The sequence below is a fragment of the Solanum tuberosum genome, unplaced genomic scaffold, assembly GCF_000226075.1.
Source record: "Solanum tuberosum cultivar DM 1-3 516 R44 unplaced genomic scaffold, SolTub_3.0 scf00882, whole genome shotgun sequence".
NCBI classification, from domain to species: domain Eukaryota; kingdom Viridiplantae; phylum Streptophyta; class Magnoliopsida; order Solanales; family Solanaceae; genus Solanum; species Solanum tuberosum.
The window spans coordinates 45,567-62,424 of record NW_006239803.1 but is presented as its reverse complement, the minus strand read 5'-3'; the positions used below and the strand labels follow the sequence as shown (position 1 = coordinate 62,424).

The window sequence follows — 16,858 nt, the reverse complement described above, 5'->3', positions numbered from 1 at the left end:
ATAAGTTAAACTCATTAATAAATTATTGTGTAGTACTATTATGTTATTTTTGTGAGGGTGATATTTCCTTTGTTAATTATCCTTCAAGACGTTGTATGTTGTAATATTAGTCCCCGTTTTTGGTTATTATTTTTACTCTTTAAATCGTGTTATTGCGTTGTTAACTTCTTCTTTTTTTTAAAAACAACAACTAACGTGGAGCACTCAAATTTTGGAGAATTTTAGTAGCTAAGTTGATTTCCTATTTGAACTTTCACCTTTTCTGCGGGGACGACAACGGGGCGAATGTGGGGTGAGGTGATTTTAAGGTTGTGCGGGACATGTTGAAATAATTTTTTTTAAATTAATACGGGGCAAGTTGCGGGTCTATGCGGTTTTATACGGGTTCAAACTTAATTTAAACTTTTTACATGTTATAAGAGTGATAGAGCACCTTTCACAAGTAAGAATACACAAAATGACAAATTCATTACTCCCTCCGTCCCATTTTATGTGAGGTAGTTTGACTCAGCACAGAGTTTAAGAAAGAAAGGAAGACTTTTAAAACTTGTGGTCCAAAATGAATGATAGAAATTTGTGTAGCTGTAAATCATTTCATTAAGGGTAAAATAGACATTTTATAGTTAAATTGTTACTTAATATAGAAAATGTGTTATTCTTTTTGAGACTGACTAAAAAGGAAAGTGGTTCTCGTGAAGTATAAGTGTGTAGTTGGTAATCTGGTAATAGATTAAGGGGGTATTTGGCTATTTTCTCCTAAGTAAAATATTGAAGATATTAAATGAAAATAGTTCAATCAAAACTAATACAGTTTCTTACATGCTTTTTAATTGACCTCTAAAAAAAATCAAGTCACTATTTATTAAGTTAATACAACTTAATGAGAGTAATAAATTTATTTTTATGAATTTTATTTTTTGTGTCAAACTTAATCAAAAAGGAAAAATATTGAAACAATTATGCGGGGTAAGGTGGGTCGGATTGAAAATTAAAAAAAATTGTCATGCGAGGTAAAGCGGAGAGGAAAATTTATCGGACGTGGTATACAAAATATAAATTTAGAAAAATAAATATTTTTTTTATTTCACTCTCTCAAAAAGAGATGTGAGCCATGGAAACAACGTGTGTTGAATGGATACATTTTCAATTAATGATGCCATATACGTATTCAAGCAATTTAATGTATAGACATGAAAAGTTGAAGTTGAATCAACAATTTTAGTGCTTATCCTCAAATTTCTGAATAATTAAATCTAATATTATTGACATGAATTTCTTTTGTGCCATTAATAAATCTTTTAAATATATCTAGCTGATTTGAGCTCTAAGATATTTTTCATGTAAAATTATTATAGGGACACATTTCCCCCTCAAAAAATATAAAAAAATTATATATGAAAATGAAGATAGTGAAAACTGAAATGACGCAGAAAAGTAAAATTAATTTACCATTTGATTAATTCTATAAAATTAATAAGTTTGAAAGTTAATAAAACTTAAATATAATGAATTCCCCTTCCAAATCCTTAGTAGTGGTTAAATTTAATTTTTTAAATTTTAAGCTAATATCATGAGTAATATGGAGTACTTCATTTCCAAGAAATGTATATATATATATATATAACAATTTCATAGGTCGTTAATTGAAATTAATAAATAGAAAAAACCAAAATTAATTCACTCATTCACACACAAACCCACACAAACCCATTCCCATCCAATCAAAAACACACATATATACGCACACCCTATGTGTTCAACAATAGTTGTCCACTATATTAACTTAGCACAGAGATTAAAAAGCAGTAAATGATAGGGTAATTTTATCAAATCACCCTTATTAAATATAAGTTATCTAAACATTGAAAAATAAATACAATATTTAATAGCAATGGTAAAATAGACACAACATGACATTGATTTTATAAACTGAACAAGCATTCAGACTGCTCCATTTAAAAAGCATATTTTACACCTTTGATCGTTCACCTCTAAGGTAAAAAGACAAATCAGATGCACTTTTTGAACGTAAAAAACGTCATTCACTTGATTTGCACACCAGGACGTGTGTGTATATATATATATATATATATATTACTAATCAGAATAATCAAACAAACATAAGTATGAAGTAACTCAATGTTAGAGGCCATAGAGGATCATCTATATTACAAGTAGACATTTCAGTGCCCAGGCATCATGTTTCATCATTGTCAACCCTTCTGGCTATTTTCTCTCCTCACTGATATGCACACCTACACCTCTTTCTATAGCTGAACCAGCATTTTGAAACCTTGACTCGAAGTCAAATGTGACAGAAGATATTCCCTAGCCTCAGGATTTTATCGGAACAAAGCATCATCGGTAATGAGATTAACCCTACGTTTTCAAACCTTCAAGTGCTCTCAGTTTGGTCCCCTACAGAAAAACGGTGTTGGTTCATGCTCAAACCTGAATGTACTGTAACTGTTTTTACTCCTCTGAAATATGATGCAAGGCAGCTTGTCGATCATTACGAGCCTCAGCAGAGTCTGGCTGCAAAACAAATCCGATTTATGGTGCGTAAGTGGTTTACTGAACACGTGAGCATCAATTACAAAGGCAATCAATCTGACACACTTAGCACAATATTCCACTGAACATTTCAGAACTAGGATGTGATAGAAGCAAGATGAATAGAGTTAGACAATTGCTTAAATCTCAAAAGACAGTTTGTCCTCCAGATACAAAGGTAGTAATATTGACCTTTGGTATTGGCGTAATACATTAAAAGCAAAGAATATCCATTTACTCATAAAGGAAACATCTCAGTTAAAAAAGATCCTCAGAAGAAGCAAGCGTGAGCATTAGTTATAAATTTAATCTATACCTTGATGGCTAGTGCTCTGTCTAAGCTTTCTATAGCACTGTCAGGCTCACCATAATTCAGCTGTGCTCTACCAAGGGTGACCCACGCCTGCAACAGACAGAAGAACTAGCAATAAGCACTGGAATAAAGTAGTGTACATTCTAGTGATAGTAGAAATTGACCGTTCCCTAAGAACCAGAAGCTTGCAGTCAACTGCCTTTTAGTCTAAGCTTCATTTTCCAAAGCTGTAAATAGTTTGGATTATGGAAACGGAATAGAAAAAGAGAGTGCCTTTTGCTTGATCATTCCATCAAGCTCTCTAAGCTTAACTATGCACGCAAGTATGACCAGGAAGTTCAAAGTGCAAAGCTGCTTCTATCATGAGGTAGCTTGTCGGTACACCACTAATTACCTATCTTAACCTCTAAAGCCAGTAATTTATTACCAAGTGAAGACATAGAAGCATTGAATTTGCCTAGTCTAGGGAATAGATGCAGGAAGAGGTAGAACAGAAAGGAAGTAACATGCACATTGGGGTGAACAATTAAGGCTGAAATCCAGAGGACTTTGCACATGAAAACTAGCCCATGACACTTATAGCCAGTTGAAGTTTGACAAATTAGTCTTAGAAGTATTGAAACTGAATAGATCACAGATAAAAAATATGTTACATTGTTCATCAGGATCCCCCATGATATTAAGCAAGGATGGTGAGGGTTCCCAATTATTGCAGAGCACTAAGAGTTGCGTTTACATGCCTAAAGCAGGTATATTAACAACAGGTGAAACAATAGTAAAACCGAATGATCAACAGTTTCACACACACCTCACCCCAGCTTGGTTCCAACTCAGTTGCACCTGCTCAAACAGGAAGCAGGTTACATATGAGTCATGAAATATATCATCTGAAGTTATTTTATACACAAACACAGATCAATGACTTAAGAGGACATTAGTGACCATGAAAGTAGGCTAAAATCCATCTTTGAATATCTATATGCCAAGAGGGCATTAGTGACCATGAAAGTAGGCTAAAATCCATCTTTGAATATCTATATGCCAGATATAGATTTACAACAGGAAGAATGTGGAAAAGAAAAATCTTCCAATGCCAAGGAAAAGATAAGTAAAAAATAAACTTAGTCTTGCTCTAGGTTCCCACATTTGGCTGTTATCAAGATCATATTTGAAATGATATATTTGCCAGATTTGTCCATAACCTTAAAGATGAGTCAAAAGTAGGCACTAAGAAGCTTCAGAGCCTAAAAGTAGGTGCATAACCTTTAATGAGATATAGCATTGAAAATAAATCCAAGTAAAATATGTTTGTGAATTGACATTATCTCAGCATAATTTGCTCAGGAAATGAGGAGAATTTCATTCGAATTAATGTGAGTATCAAAACATACGAGTAGCAGCTTGTAGCGCCTTCCATGTCTCTCCAAGTTCAAGCAAAATTTGAGCCTTCTGTTCATGCAGAATGGCACGATCTGGCATCAAAAGCAGAGCAGATTCCCACTTCCCAAGTGCTTCACGATATTTCCCTTCCTTCAAAAATAAAAAAATAAAAATGAAAAGAAGAGAGACTTAACCCCAGCTGCTGGATCATGCTGTTGGAATTTGGAAATGATAGCAACAATCAATGAAGTGTTCGAAATCACTCATCCAAAAAAATATTCCTCGAGGACTCAATGAGGGTTTGAATGACCAAACGTGGTAAGAGTCTCACACCCTTATCCAGAGGTAAAAAGGATCCTTGCAAGATAGATATTGAGGTTTGAAAAAGAGGTCATGTGTGCATAGCCTCACTCTCTGAACCGCAACCAGGCTATCTACAAGAGAACTTCTGACATCCACTCACCTCAACATATACGTTTTTTCTTGAAACTTGTAATGTTATATTCCTCAGCATTTAGGATACGTTGGAGACCTCCAAAAAAGGTTCTCACCTCAACATATACTTACTCACCAATGTGTTGAATCTCACCTTTAATTGTTAGTGCAACTTTTGGTACTAAAAATCTGTACATAGCCTTAACTTTTTATTCTATGCGGAGGCTATTTTTAAAACTTTCTTCAACTTCAGAGCCACCATAAAATAAAGTTAGCATTGTGTTTAGCCTCAGCTATTAGTATTAATGCAAAATGTAGTACAACCTTACCATTATACAAGCAACTGTATTAAGACTTACTTTCTGCAGTAGATTTACCATTGTGCTTTTGCAAAATATACTTCATATTGAGGTCATTTCACACTCAACTTACCATCGCGCTAAAGTTCATCTTTAAGATAAAAGTATTAGTGAAAGACCACTTATATCCCCTTCCTCCTCAACAAATGTGTGACAAGCAGCTGTGTATATTCTTACTTTCTACATTACAAAGAGGCTAGTTTCAAGACTCAACTCTTCACTTTAGTTCACCCTCTTATAGTTAACTTACTGAACGTTGATGTCCAGTTATAAGTGATGGTGCAAACTGCAGTACAACCATTTGGCAAATAGCCTTCCTATTTCACATAGCAAGGCAACTGTTTGAAAGACTGAACTTTTGACCTCCAACTCTAAGGGTTTCTAAGGGTTTGTTTGGTTCGCAAAATAAGTTATACGCAGGATTATAATGTGGGGATTATAGTGTATATATATATACTTCTTTTTGTAGATGTTTGATTAACTGAATTAAAAATGAAATATACAGAGCATAATATAAAACATGTACTTGATTTTACAATAGACAACGATTATCTCAGGCTAACCGGAATACCAATTTAATTCTCAGATACTCAAGTATGTCCAAAAAGTAAATGAAGGCTAAATAAGAATGATAAACAACTTAGAACTATTGAAATTACTAATACTCCTTTATTATAACACTAGAAAAAACCTCATCACTAACATAAGATAATCTTTACTTCATTTCCAACTAATCAATAAAGATAAACAATAGCAAGTGATAACCATACCATCTAACAGCAATTTGCTAAAGCTAATCTCAATCTATATTTCAGAATTTGTTTAAAAATTTCACATCTTTAACACCAGGACACATAAACGAATTGAAAAAATAATAATTTAAGGAGATTTGGCCCACACGCTTAAATAGGTTATAGGAGACATCCTAATTAATCCACCCACCCACACAAACTAGTAGCTATGTTGATTTGTAGTACTTTTCGTGTAATTATTAAATTTATAAATTTTATTTTAAAGTACTTATAGAGTCTTTACTCGAATTCATAATCAAATCAAATATGTTAACCCTCATACTAACTCTGAACCCCTTCACATAAAATTGAAGCAGAAGAGTATTAAATAATTAGATTATAATTAAAATTGGGGTGATTACCACATCTATAAGAACTCGCACAATTTAATAACACAAAACTTAGAAATATAAATATACGAACTCCAAAACAACACACACACACAATTATAAGATTATAATTATAAATCAATAGTTTCATGGCCATTAGCGCAACTCACACTTTTTAATAACACAAGACTTAGAGATATAAATAAATATGAATTACAAACACACACACATAAACACACACAATCACACATTCCATGCACGAAATAACAACAATGTTCTCAAAATGTTACATGAGCCAACTTAGAAATTGATGAAGAAGTTACATGAAAACATTAAGAAGAATACCATAAATAAAGCCTAAACTCCTATAAATACCTAAGCACATGAACTCCTCAAAGCATCACAAGTTAAAGCAACAAACAATAATACACTATACTCCCTCATATTTAATTAATTATTTATTTGTAAGAGAAGAGATATGGAGAATAATGGAAAGGGCAAAGTAGGCACATCAAACAATGGAAGTGTGTTTCCAAAGAAAGATAAGAAATCAGTGAAGAAAATGGCTTTTGAAAAGATAGGTAAAACTGTGGTGTCCACTTTCAAGAATGATAAGAAGAAGATTAACCCCTCTGATGGCACATCTTAGTCCCCTTACTATAATCAACTTGCTTTTAAGATTGTGCTAATATTATTGAATAATGTATTTATTTGATTCTAATGTATTTCGAGGGTTTAACTTATATACATCTCCAGTATTGTAAAGAATAATGTTTACATTGTTTATCTTCTTTATTATATTGTTGATGTATATAAATTAAACTCATTTAATAAACTATGGTGTAGTATTTTGTTTTTCTATGAGAGTGATATTTCCTTTATTAATTAAAACATTTAAGCATGTTGTAAGTTGTAACACGAGTTTTCGTTTCCGTTTCCATTTGTTAATTTCCCTCTTCAATAGTGTAATTTCATTGTTAATTTCTAAATATAAACTAAAGTGAAGTGCTCGAATTTTGAGAAATCTTAATAGTTCAATTAGTTGGTTCAATTTTCTGCCTTGTAATCCCTTTCCCAATTTTTCTTTTCTAAAAAATATACTCAAATTTTCATTTTAATAAGAGGTGAAAATTTAGATAAATATTGAAATCGCAATCGTATAACGCCAAAGGGCTGTAACGATCACGCTAAGCAAACCAACTATCTTATTTATGCTTCTATTCATACAATAACACAATATTAATACAACTTTAAGTTGTCTTTATTTTATGAAAGTAAAGAGATTGTTTAATTTTTGATAGAGCATTACCTCAAGTAAAACATATATATAAAAAAATAAGAATGGAAAGAAAATACAGTGGATATAAAAAATAAAGGAGAAGAGAATAGCAGCAGCAAAAAATAATTTGATAACCGAAGCAAATGAAATAATCAATTATAATAAAATTGAAGAATAAGATACACTACAAAAAAAGTGTGAATTACATGGGATTTTCTTGGGGATTAGTATGAAAATTCGCAGGAAACTTATTTTCCTGCAAATTTTCATACTAATTCCCAGGAAAATCCCCATTTAATTCATAGTTTTCTTGTAGTGATAGTAGAATAATGATAAGAGATACTCCCTCTGTCTCATATTAGATGAGCACTTTCTATTTTACGTGGTAATTAAGAAATCATTATTATATTGATTAATTTTACTTTGTTCATATTAATTACCCTCTTGAACGTCGACTCCGAAATGAAGCTCCCGAGAGGATAAGAGAAGAAAAGAACCAATGACATCATCCCACGCCAAAAGAAATTCTTGAGTCTTTAAAGTTTGTTTAAACTTTCAACGACCATACTAATTATAGGGGTAAAATAAGAAAAAAATAATTAATTTTATCCTAATTTAGTAAGTGATCGAGTAATCTGAGACAAATATTTTTAATAAGATGTTTATTTAATATGAAATGGAGGGGGTATATGTTTTCAAGAAACACAAATAATTAATCCACAAAATTTACTTTACGGGTAATGCTAAATGACTAGAGAATTTGGCCAGAAATTTAAAAAGTCTATAAAATATCTTTTTTATTTTAAAATAAACTAATCTTTTTTCTATTTTTTAATTAAAAGGTATTAAAGTTAAAATGGTAAAAATGTTCAAAAAGATAAAATAACATAGTGTAAAATATATTATTTTATCACTCTGGCGAAATTCTGGCCAAAAGAATTTTTCCATTACAATTAAATCCCCTTTACACCTTACAAACACAAAAATACAAACAAATATGAGAACACGGTAAAGGAAATGAACACAACAAGATTTGAGAAGATTTTGGCCCACACGCTTATTACATTAATAAAATCCTTTACGTATTATTTAGAGTATGTGTTATAATATGTTTCTTTGATTTGAGGTCGAGATGTTTTTTCATGTAAATATTATGGTAGGGACATTTTTCCGTTATGTAAATTACTATCTACATATCTTATTATGAGTCAAATTTAATAGGAGTCATCTTAATTAATCCACACACCCACGCTAACCCACAAATTACCCACTCCTCCTCCAATACACACACAAATGACACAACCCGTGCAACAATATGAGTTTCTCAAACTTTTGAAAATATTAGCAGTTATGTTGACTCGTAGAATATTTCGTGTAGTTTTTAAATTTTATTTTAAAATGTTTGAACAGTTTATATCTGAATTTCTTAATAAGAAAATTAAAGTTGTTGACCGTCATATTCTGAACCTCTTCATATAAATTGAGGCAGAAAGAATTTCAAATATGAGCTCACACTTGTTAATAACATAAGATATGAGATATAAATAAATTAAATATGAATTCCACACACACAAACACATTCCATATTGCACGAAACATACAACAATGTGCTTAAAATCTTACATGAGCCAACTTAGAAATTCATGAAGAAGTTACATGAAAACATTGTGAAGAATACCATAAACAAAGCCTAAACTCCTATAAATACCTCAACATATATATGAACTCCTCAAAGCATCAAAAGTTAAAGCAACAAAGCAATAATACACTACACTTGCTCATATTCATAATTAATTTTATTTTAAGAGAAGAGAAGAGATATGGAGAATAATGGAAAGAGCAAAGTAGGCACATCAAAGAATATTGGAAGTGTGTTTCCAAAGAAAGATAAGAAGTCAGTGAAGAAAATGGTTGTTGAAAAGCTAGGCAAAGCTGTGGTGTCCACTTTCAAGAATGATAAGAAAAAGATTAACCCCTCTGATGGCACCTCCTCTTAGTAGTAATGAACTTGCCTTTTGGATTATGCAAATATTATTGAATAAAATAGTATTTATTTGATTATGAAGTTTTTGAGGGTTTAACTATATACATCGCCAGTATTATAAAAAAGGCTTACACTATTTACCTGATTCGGTCTTTACAATACTATAAGTCTGTAACTACATATGGTGTAGTATTTTGTTTTTCAATGAGAGTGATTTTTCCTTTATTAATTAACCTTAAAGAATGTTCTAAACTGTAACATGAGTCTTCGTTTCCGTTTGTTAGTTTTCCTCTATAGTGCTATTCCGTTGTTAATTTCTCAACTCAAATTTCGAAGACTCTTATTACATACGTATTCAGTTGATTGGTGATTGACTATCTGAACTTCCACTTGAGGTTCGATTTTCCATCCTTAATTATAATCCTTCCCTCATTTCTTCTTCCTCATTCCCTATCCTCGTTATTTTTTAGTTTAAAAAAAAGAGTACTCGAATTATTATTTTAATATGAGGTGAGCATTTTAAAGATAAATATTGAAATAACTATATCCTATAACGCTGAAGGGTCTCCACCCCGACTTGACCCCAATACCAACCCGAGACATGATCCTAGCCCCAATCCTCTATACTGACTCCATCCCACTGTAGAACTTGATTCTCTACTTGACCCTAGCCTAACTCTAGCCCAGGATTTGAACACCGACCCCAACCTCGACCCGACACCCAATGACGTTGATGTTAACATCGACTTGAGACCTATCCCCGATCTTGATCCCAGATTGAACCAATAATGATAAAATTGAAAAATATGTAACTTCATACCAAACACACCCGTTCTCTTAATCTTACCTGAACTAACTTAGAAATTCAACCAGAAATTACATATATTGTTAATTTTAGAAGATATTCTATGTATTAAGCATTATAAAGTTTTCAAGCAAAAGGTATAGACATGAAAAATTGAAGTTGAAATTAATAATTTGAGTGCGCTTATCCCTGAATTTGCAAAGTCATTAAATCTTATATTACTTACGTATTAATTTCTTTGTGCCATTCATATATATTTTAAAACACATCTAGCTAGCTAGCTGATTATTTGAGATTTAAGATACTTTTCTAGGTAAGATTATGAAAGGGACATGCTTCCTATAAAAAAAAAATTACGATGCGCTAGTAATGAAGATAGTGAAATTACATGGAAAAATAAAATCAATTTTCTCTTTAATTGGTTAAGTATCTTTTAAATAAATTGACCATTTCCTAGAAATGTCTAACAAATTATATAAAAGTCATCCTGATTAATCTACAAATCCACACAAACCTATTACCCCAACAACACACACACAACCATGCAATATAAATAAATAAACTATATAGAAAATTAGTTTTCAGTAATTTAAATTGGCATGAAAATTAATTTCCTAGCTCATCCACACACAATTTCTTAATAACACACATGGCTTCACATTAAAATTACCAATCCGAAATCACACATCCACATAAACATATATTCCAAGCAAGAGTTTTAAAAATAAAATAATAATTAGTTTTCTGTAATTTAGCTTGAACAATATAACTACGTAGTTTCTTGAGAAGAATTGACATTGGGGACACTTTTATAACTTAATTTACTCTATACCCACTTAAGTTATTTTTGCTTTATTTTCTAGGATTGGGCTTTTAAAAAAGAAAAAAGTGTGGGGTCATGGGTCTCTTTGACCTTTTTAAAAGTTGGGGTATATTTGTGAATTTGGGGTCGAGGGCTTTTTTTTGGGAATGTGGGGTCAAGGGCTTTTTTTTTTTAAAAAAAAAAAAAAGCTTGGGGAAAAGATATAACTTTACAAGAATATATTATAATCCCTATACATTTTAAAAAATATTATTATTTGATGAAAATCGAGGCAAATATTTTCTGAATCTCTGTTTGTTTCTGTTCCGACGTTTCTTCTTCTCCAAGTGCAAGACTTTTCATCTTTCAAGAACATCTTCTATTCTTGAAAGATGAAATCAGTATAATTAACCATTTCACCCACTTCTCTTCCATTAACTTATTCAATCATTTCATCGTCCTATACCCCTCTCAAATCTTCATTTGTTTTATTCAATCTTCTTCCTCAAGTTCAAAGCTTTCATCTTTGGTAAGTTGAATCTTCTGTAATGGTGTTTTTCAGTAATTTTTAGCCGTATTTGGTTGTTTATTTTGTTGTAGTAGTGTAGTGATTTAATGACTCCTTTTTCAAGACTGTTTTTCTTCATGTTCTTGTTTCGGATGAAATTTTTTCGCCGTATTCCATGAATATTTGTGGTCTCTAATGACGTTTTTGTTTGGATATAAATATTTTGACCCTATTTGGTTTCTATTTTTTTTTAAAAATTGTTAAGAAGTCCCACATCAGTAGAGAGATGGGAATTTGGTCTCTTTATATGGACTTGGACAAACGTCCGCTCATGAGCTAGCTTTTGGAGTTGAGTTAGGTCCAGGTGTCATATCTTTACATGGTATCAGAGCCAGACCTATCCCAATTTATTGTTCACCGATGTTGGGCCCCCATTTAGAAGTGTTCACGCTTCAGTTGAGGTCTGGGCGTGCGGGGAGTGTTAAGAAGTCCCACATCGGTAGAGGGATGAAAATTTGGTCTCCTTATATGGACTTGGACAAACCTCTCCTTTTGAGCTAGCTTTTGGTGTTGAGTTAGGCTCATGTGCCATATCTTTACAAAAAATTTATATTTATCTCACCTATTGATTTTGAAATTTTTACTAAACTTTGATCGACTTTAGTGGCATTTCTATCAATCGCAATATTGTTGATTTTTGTTGGATCTGCTATTTATTTTGCATGTTTTATTTTAGGTTTTCTCTGGTTACGTTAACAACTAGTGGTCGATAAATATGTTTTTGCTTGTAGATTATAAAGTATGGCTAAAACTAGAGGTGGAAGCACTAAATCATATGCTCTTGTTGCTCTTTGAAGTTAGAAACGAAAGGTTGAAGAAGTTTTGAAAACTTGTAAAAACCTCCCTAATACTAACAACACACCCAGCTTGCCTTATCATGGAGTTCCTTAGAAGATATAGAGTTACTACTAATATGAAAAAAGAAGGGGAACAAGGAAGAAGAAAACAGAGAGAAGGAAGAGAAAGAGTAAGTGACAAAGAAATAGAGATTTAGAGAGACAATGATGGGAAGAAGGGAGTAAAAAGGTTGGACGACAATGCACCCAAGGGTGTCGCTAAGTAGTTTAGGAGCCAACGGAGATCATGGTATATGCGAATTTAATGAAACTGAGGCAAAAAGTTTGGTGATTCCTTTCCATTTGCTTAAACCTTGATGAACAACATTATTATGTATGGATGTAAGGATCAGTCCAATACTTGAAATACATGAACATTAGTCCAAACACCACTATTACCTCAGGCTAACCAGAATACCAACTTAATTCCTAAATACTCAAGTAAATGAAGGCTAAATAAGAATGATAAACAACTTAGAACTATTGAAATTACTAATACTCCTTTAGAACAACACTAGAAAAAACATAAGATAATCTTTTACTTTATTTCCAACTAATAAATATAGATAAACAATATCAAATGACTATCTAACAACAATTTGCTAAAACTAATCAACAATCTATTTTTAAAAAAAATTTATGCTCATATAATAGAAAGAACAAACAACAATTGTAAATTATACACAGTGAATAACCTCATCCAGATTGAAAAGGAGAAAAATTAGATAAAATACAGAAAAAATAAGAGGAACCCATGTGAGGAAATACCTCAACAAGCTTATTTCCTTGTTGTTGACAGGACTCAACAAGCTTGATTGTATCGTTATCATCATCATCTCCATTAACATTAGAAATCTCTTCATTTTTAGGAAGTTTTTCCTCGGGAAAAGTGGAATCGTCAGTAGGATCGAAATGGAGGTTTTCGAATTGGGAAATAGGTCTCTTGTTGGGGTCCTTCTTGCTCTGATTCTTCCATGTCATCTTCATCTTCTTCTTCGAGCTGTTTCACTATTTTGGTTGCCAGCTAAATCAAAAGGTTAATTTCAATGTATGCTCAAACAAATTTTATCTCTATTGCAAAAAGGTCACAAATATTACTCCCTTAGACCATCTCCAACCCACCTCTATTTTACTCTCCATTCTCTATATTTGAAGAGTAAAATAGAGAATGGGCACTCCAACCCACCTCCATATCACTCTCTATTCTTCAAATTTAGAGAGTTGGAGAACTACTATTTACACTCTCTAGAGAAAATTGAAGAAAAGATATCCTTTAAGTTTTGAATTAACTATTGATAACTATTTTGACCAAGAAAAGGTCAAACACACTTAAATATTAAATTAAGTTAATTGTGGACTCAATAAACATTTTCAACAACTTATAATATTTTTAAAAATACAAAACAATCCACCCACTAAATAAACAAACTTTCCACTCCCTCTCTCAAACGTTCTCATCTCTCTCTCTCTACAGAAAACGTTTAAAAATTCCAAATTGCTTCGATTGGGACAATCAATTTCTCTGGCAACTTTGAACTTCCGACGACCGTACTTTGAACTTCCGATTCTTCTATTCTAACTATCCAAGGGAACAACGATTTGCAGGTAATGCTTTATTTTTTTGAAAAAAATTAGGGCTTTTTAGTTTTTTTTTTTGAATGAAATACTGCTAAGAGACTATTCTGAGGGAGGTTACAATTTGCATATACTCTTCCCTCAAGCGCTGCCCAGATTTTGTGCGATTCAGGTTGAGACAATGAAGCTTTTCCTTGTTTATGCTTTAGAAAGTGGACCAACTGATTGTTCTACTTACTTCCTGCATATTTATGTATCTGTTATTACCAAAATTTGGCAAAGTTGGATGATCTAAAAGTTTCATTGATAGTTTATTTTGTTGACTGTGGAGAGTGACTGCCCCTTTTTATTTTTTTAACCACCCATCCCAGGAGGATTAATAGTGTTCTCATGTACCTTCCAACGTGACTCGATTAACCCTCCATCTACATGTTGATGATGAATGTGTTCAACCACTTGTGCAAGCCTCACTTGTCGACTTCCTTTTTCTGTGTCTGAAGATTTTCGATTGAGTTTGTACATGTATGATGTATAGGTTTAACAGAATACCATTTATTGTACATTGTAATATAGACAATTATAGATTTGGGACCATTTCAGCTTTTAGAATAAATCCTTGATCACAAATCTTATTGTCTGCACATTTTTTCCCCTTAATTTATGACTACTGGTGTTCAGAGAAATGAATTAGATTCATGAGATAAGTTAAAAAAAAGGAACCAACTTTTTTCTCTTGGTTTTAATATAACCTGAAAAAAAGTGGAAAAAGTAATTGAACTTAGTAAGGGATACTTTGTTGAGTGATCCAGACATCACTGCTAGAAAAAAGGAAAAAAAAAGGCAAGTTTTGGGAGTTAGTCCTCTTGCTCTAAACAAGATTTTAACTGAAGAGGTGCTAGTTTGCTTTTATGGCTGAAGTAGGTAAAGAATTCAACATGCATTTGTTTGTTGAACCTTGTAATGTCTGGACAATATAAGAATATGAAATGTCCTAGTTCTGGTGATTGGTTGAACTTTCGTATATAGTTTGTTCTGTGTTTCTTTTCATCTTCGACATGTAAATTGTCTCTGGCTTAAGAAACAACAATCATGCCTCAGTTCCAAGCTAGTTAGGGTCAGCTATATGAATCTTCACTGTTAATTGCTATCTTTTTTTGAATGATGCACAAATTGATTGTAATTTTTATTTTTTTTTGTACTTTTAGATAAAATGGCTTCCAAAAGAAAACCAAGTGAATCAGTCTCTGATAAATCAAGTAAAGTAGCTAAAGTACAAACACCATTAGAAGAACTTTTTGAACAAGTTATTTCACATAAATATTATGTGTTACCTTCTGTAGATGTACAGAAACAGAATGAAAATATGGAAATTGTAGAGGAGGAAGATAAAAATAAAAATGAAGAAGAAAAAGAAATAAATGATAAAGATGGCGATAATGAAGAAACTGAAAATGATAAAGAAGATGAGGAGGAAGGTGAAAAAGAAAGTGAGGAAGGAGATGAAGAGGAAGGAGATGAAAATGAAAGTGATGAAGGAGATGATATTGAAAAGTGAGGAAGGAGATGAAGATGTTGTCAAAACTTTTAATATTGACAAGTTTTAGGTAGAGATGCCTATAGATGACCCTACAAATTTGACAGGTGATTTTGTTGTAAAATCAGCCATGGACGCCAAATTTGATGCTTTTAGAACAATATTGATGGATGAAAAGTTGGAGAATTTCTTTAAGTCCAGCTATTTTGGATACTTTCTTGATTTGTCGGAGGTTAACAATGCACGTTTCAAATGAGCATGGTGTATGATATTTTGAAGCGCAGGATCAAGTATAAGGGAGATGATGATGAAGCTTTCGAGAATAAGAACAAGAAAATGGATGAGATTTGAATAAACTACTGTGGCATGTCGATTTGTTTTGGCATGAAAGAATTTGCCATAGTGACTAGACTGAGATGTCATCCTCCTTCTGAACCTCTTCCTAAAGTTACACACTTAAGAAAGTGATGTTTGCGTAATCCAGACAAAACTTCCAATTCTAGTGTCTATGATCGTACAATATTAATATAACCCAACCGAATGGGTTGGGGTCGAATCCCAAGGGAGTGGTTTTGAGAATTAATAGAAAAATAAAATTTAGTTGTAATTAGTCATAGCTATAGACATTATCGAATATAAACATACTAAATCTAAAGGGGGTGACGCAAGCGTCAATTATCAATGGGGGTTTTGTATTAATTAACAACTACAAACAACGAAAATATACGAAAACTAGATAGAGATACGGGATTCTTGGGATGTGATAGGATTACGAGATAAACTAAAATGTCGGGTACATTCTTTTGATAGTAAATTGTTGAGTATTTGTGACTAGGCTAGACTATAGTAGGGGGAAATTCTCTCTCAAGCAACTTACCCCGAATCGACTCGGTTTCTCTCGAACACCAAGTTGCCGCTTTAAGCACAGCCTCCGCCTTAGGCCATTCACTCTCTCGAGCTGAATATGTGGGAAAAGGACTAGGATTCACTCTCTCGAGTTGAACCCATGTCGACCTAATACCACCGGCTATCAATTTAGTAGTCTTAGTTTTATGACCTTTCTCTCTCGCAAGCCGAAAATACTAAGATGAAATTGTACTTGCAACTACAACTCCATTAAGTTCATACACAACTACTAAACAAAATCACATTTAAACAACAAATAAACCATCAACAAGCAAGACCCAATAGATAATCTAACCCATAGTCACAAAATCACACCCCAAGAATTGAGGTTTTAGCTAGACAGGTAAAAGATATAAAAATTTATACCAATATCAGTTTCCATCAATTGGGTATGAAAGATTAAGTCTTA

At 32.4% G+C, this 16,858-nt stretch overlaps 2 protein-coding genes across 2 annotated transcripts; one reads left to right on the top strand and one right to left on the bottom strand.

Moving 5' to 3' along the window:
• Window positions 1–2,472: 2,472 nt before the first annotated feature.
• LOC102602053 (tetratricopeptide repeat protein 33-like) lies at window positions 2,473–13,415 on the bottom strand. Its single transcript, XM_015305621.1, has 6 exons — window positions 13,203–13,415; window positions 5,291–5,357; window positions 4,258–4,434; window positions 3,675–3,706; window positions 2,870–2,956; window positions 2,473–2,535 (listed from the first exon to the last, which is right to left on the bottom strand). The coding sequence occupies exons 1-6, from the start codon at window positions 13,413–13,415 to the stop codon at window positions 2,473–2,475; spliced, it is 639 nt and encodes a 212-aa protein (XP_015161107.1).
• Window positions 13,416–15,219: 1,804 nt separating this feature from the next.
• LOC107059170 (uncharacterized protein DDB_G0286423-like) lies at window positions 15,220–15,564 on the top strand. Its single transcript, XM_015305620.1, has one exon. The coding sequence runs from the start codon at window positions 15,220–15,222 to the stop codon at window positions 15,562–15,564; it is 345 nt and encodes a 114-aa protein (XP_015161106.1).
• Window positions 15,565–16,858: the final 1,294 nt, after the last annotated feature.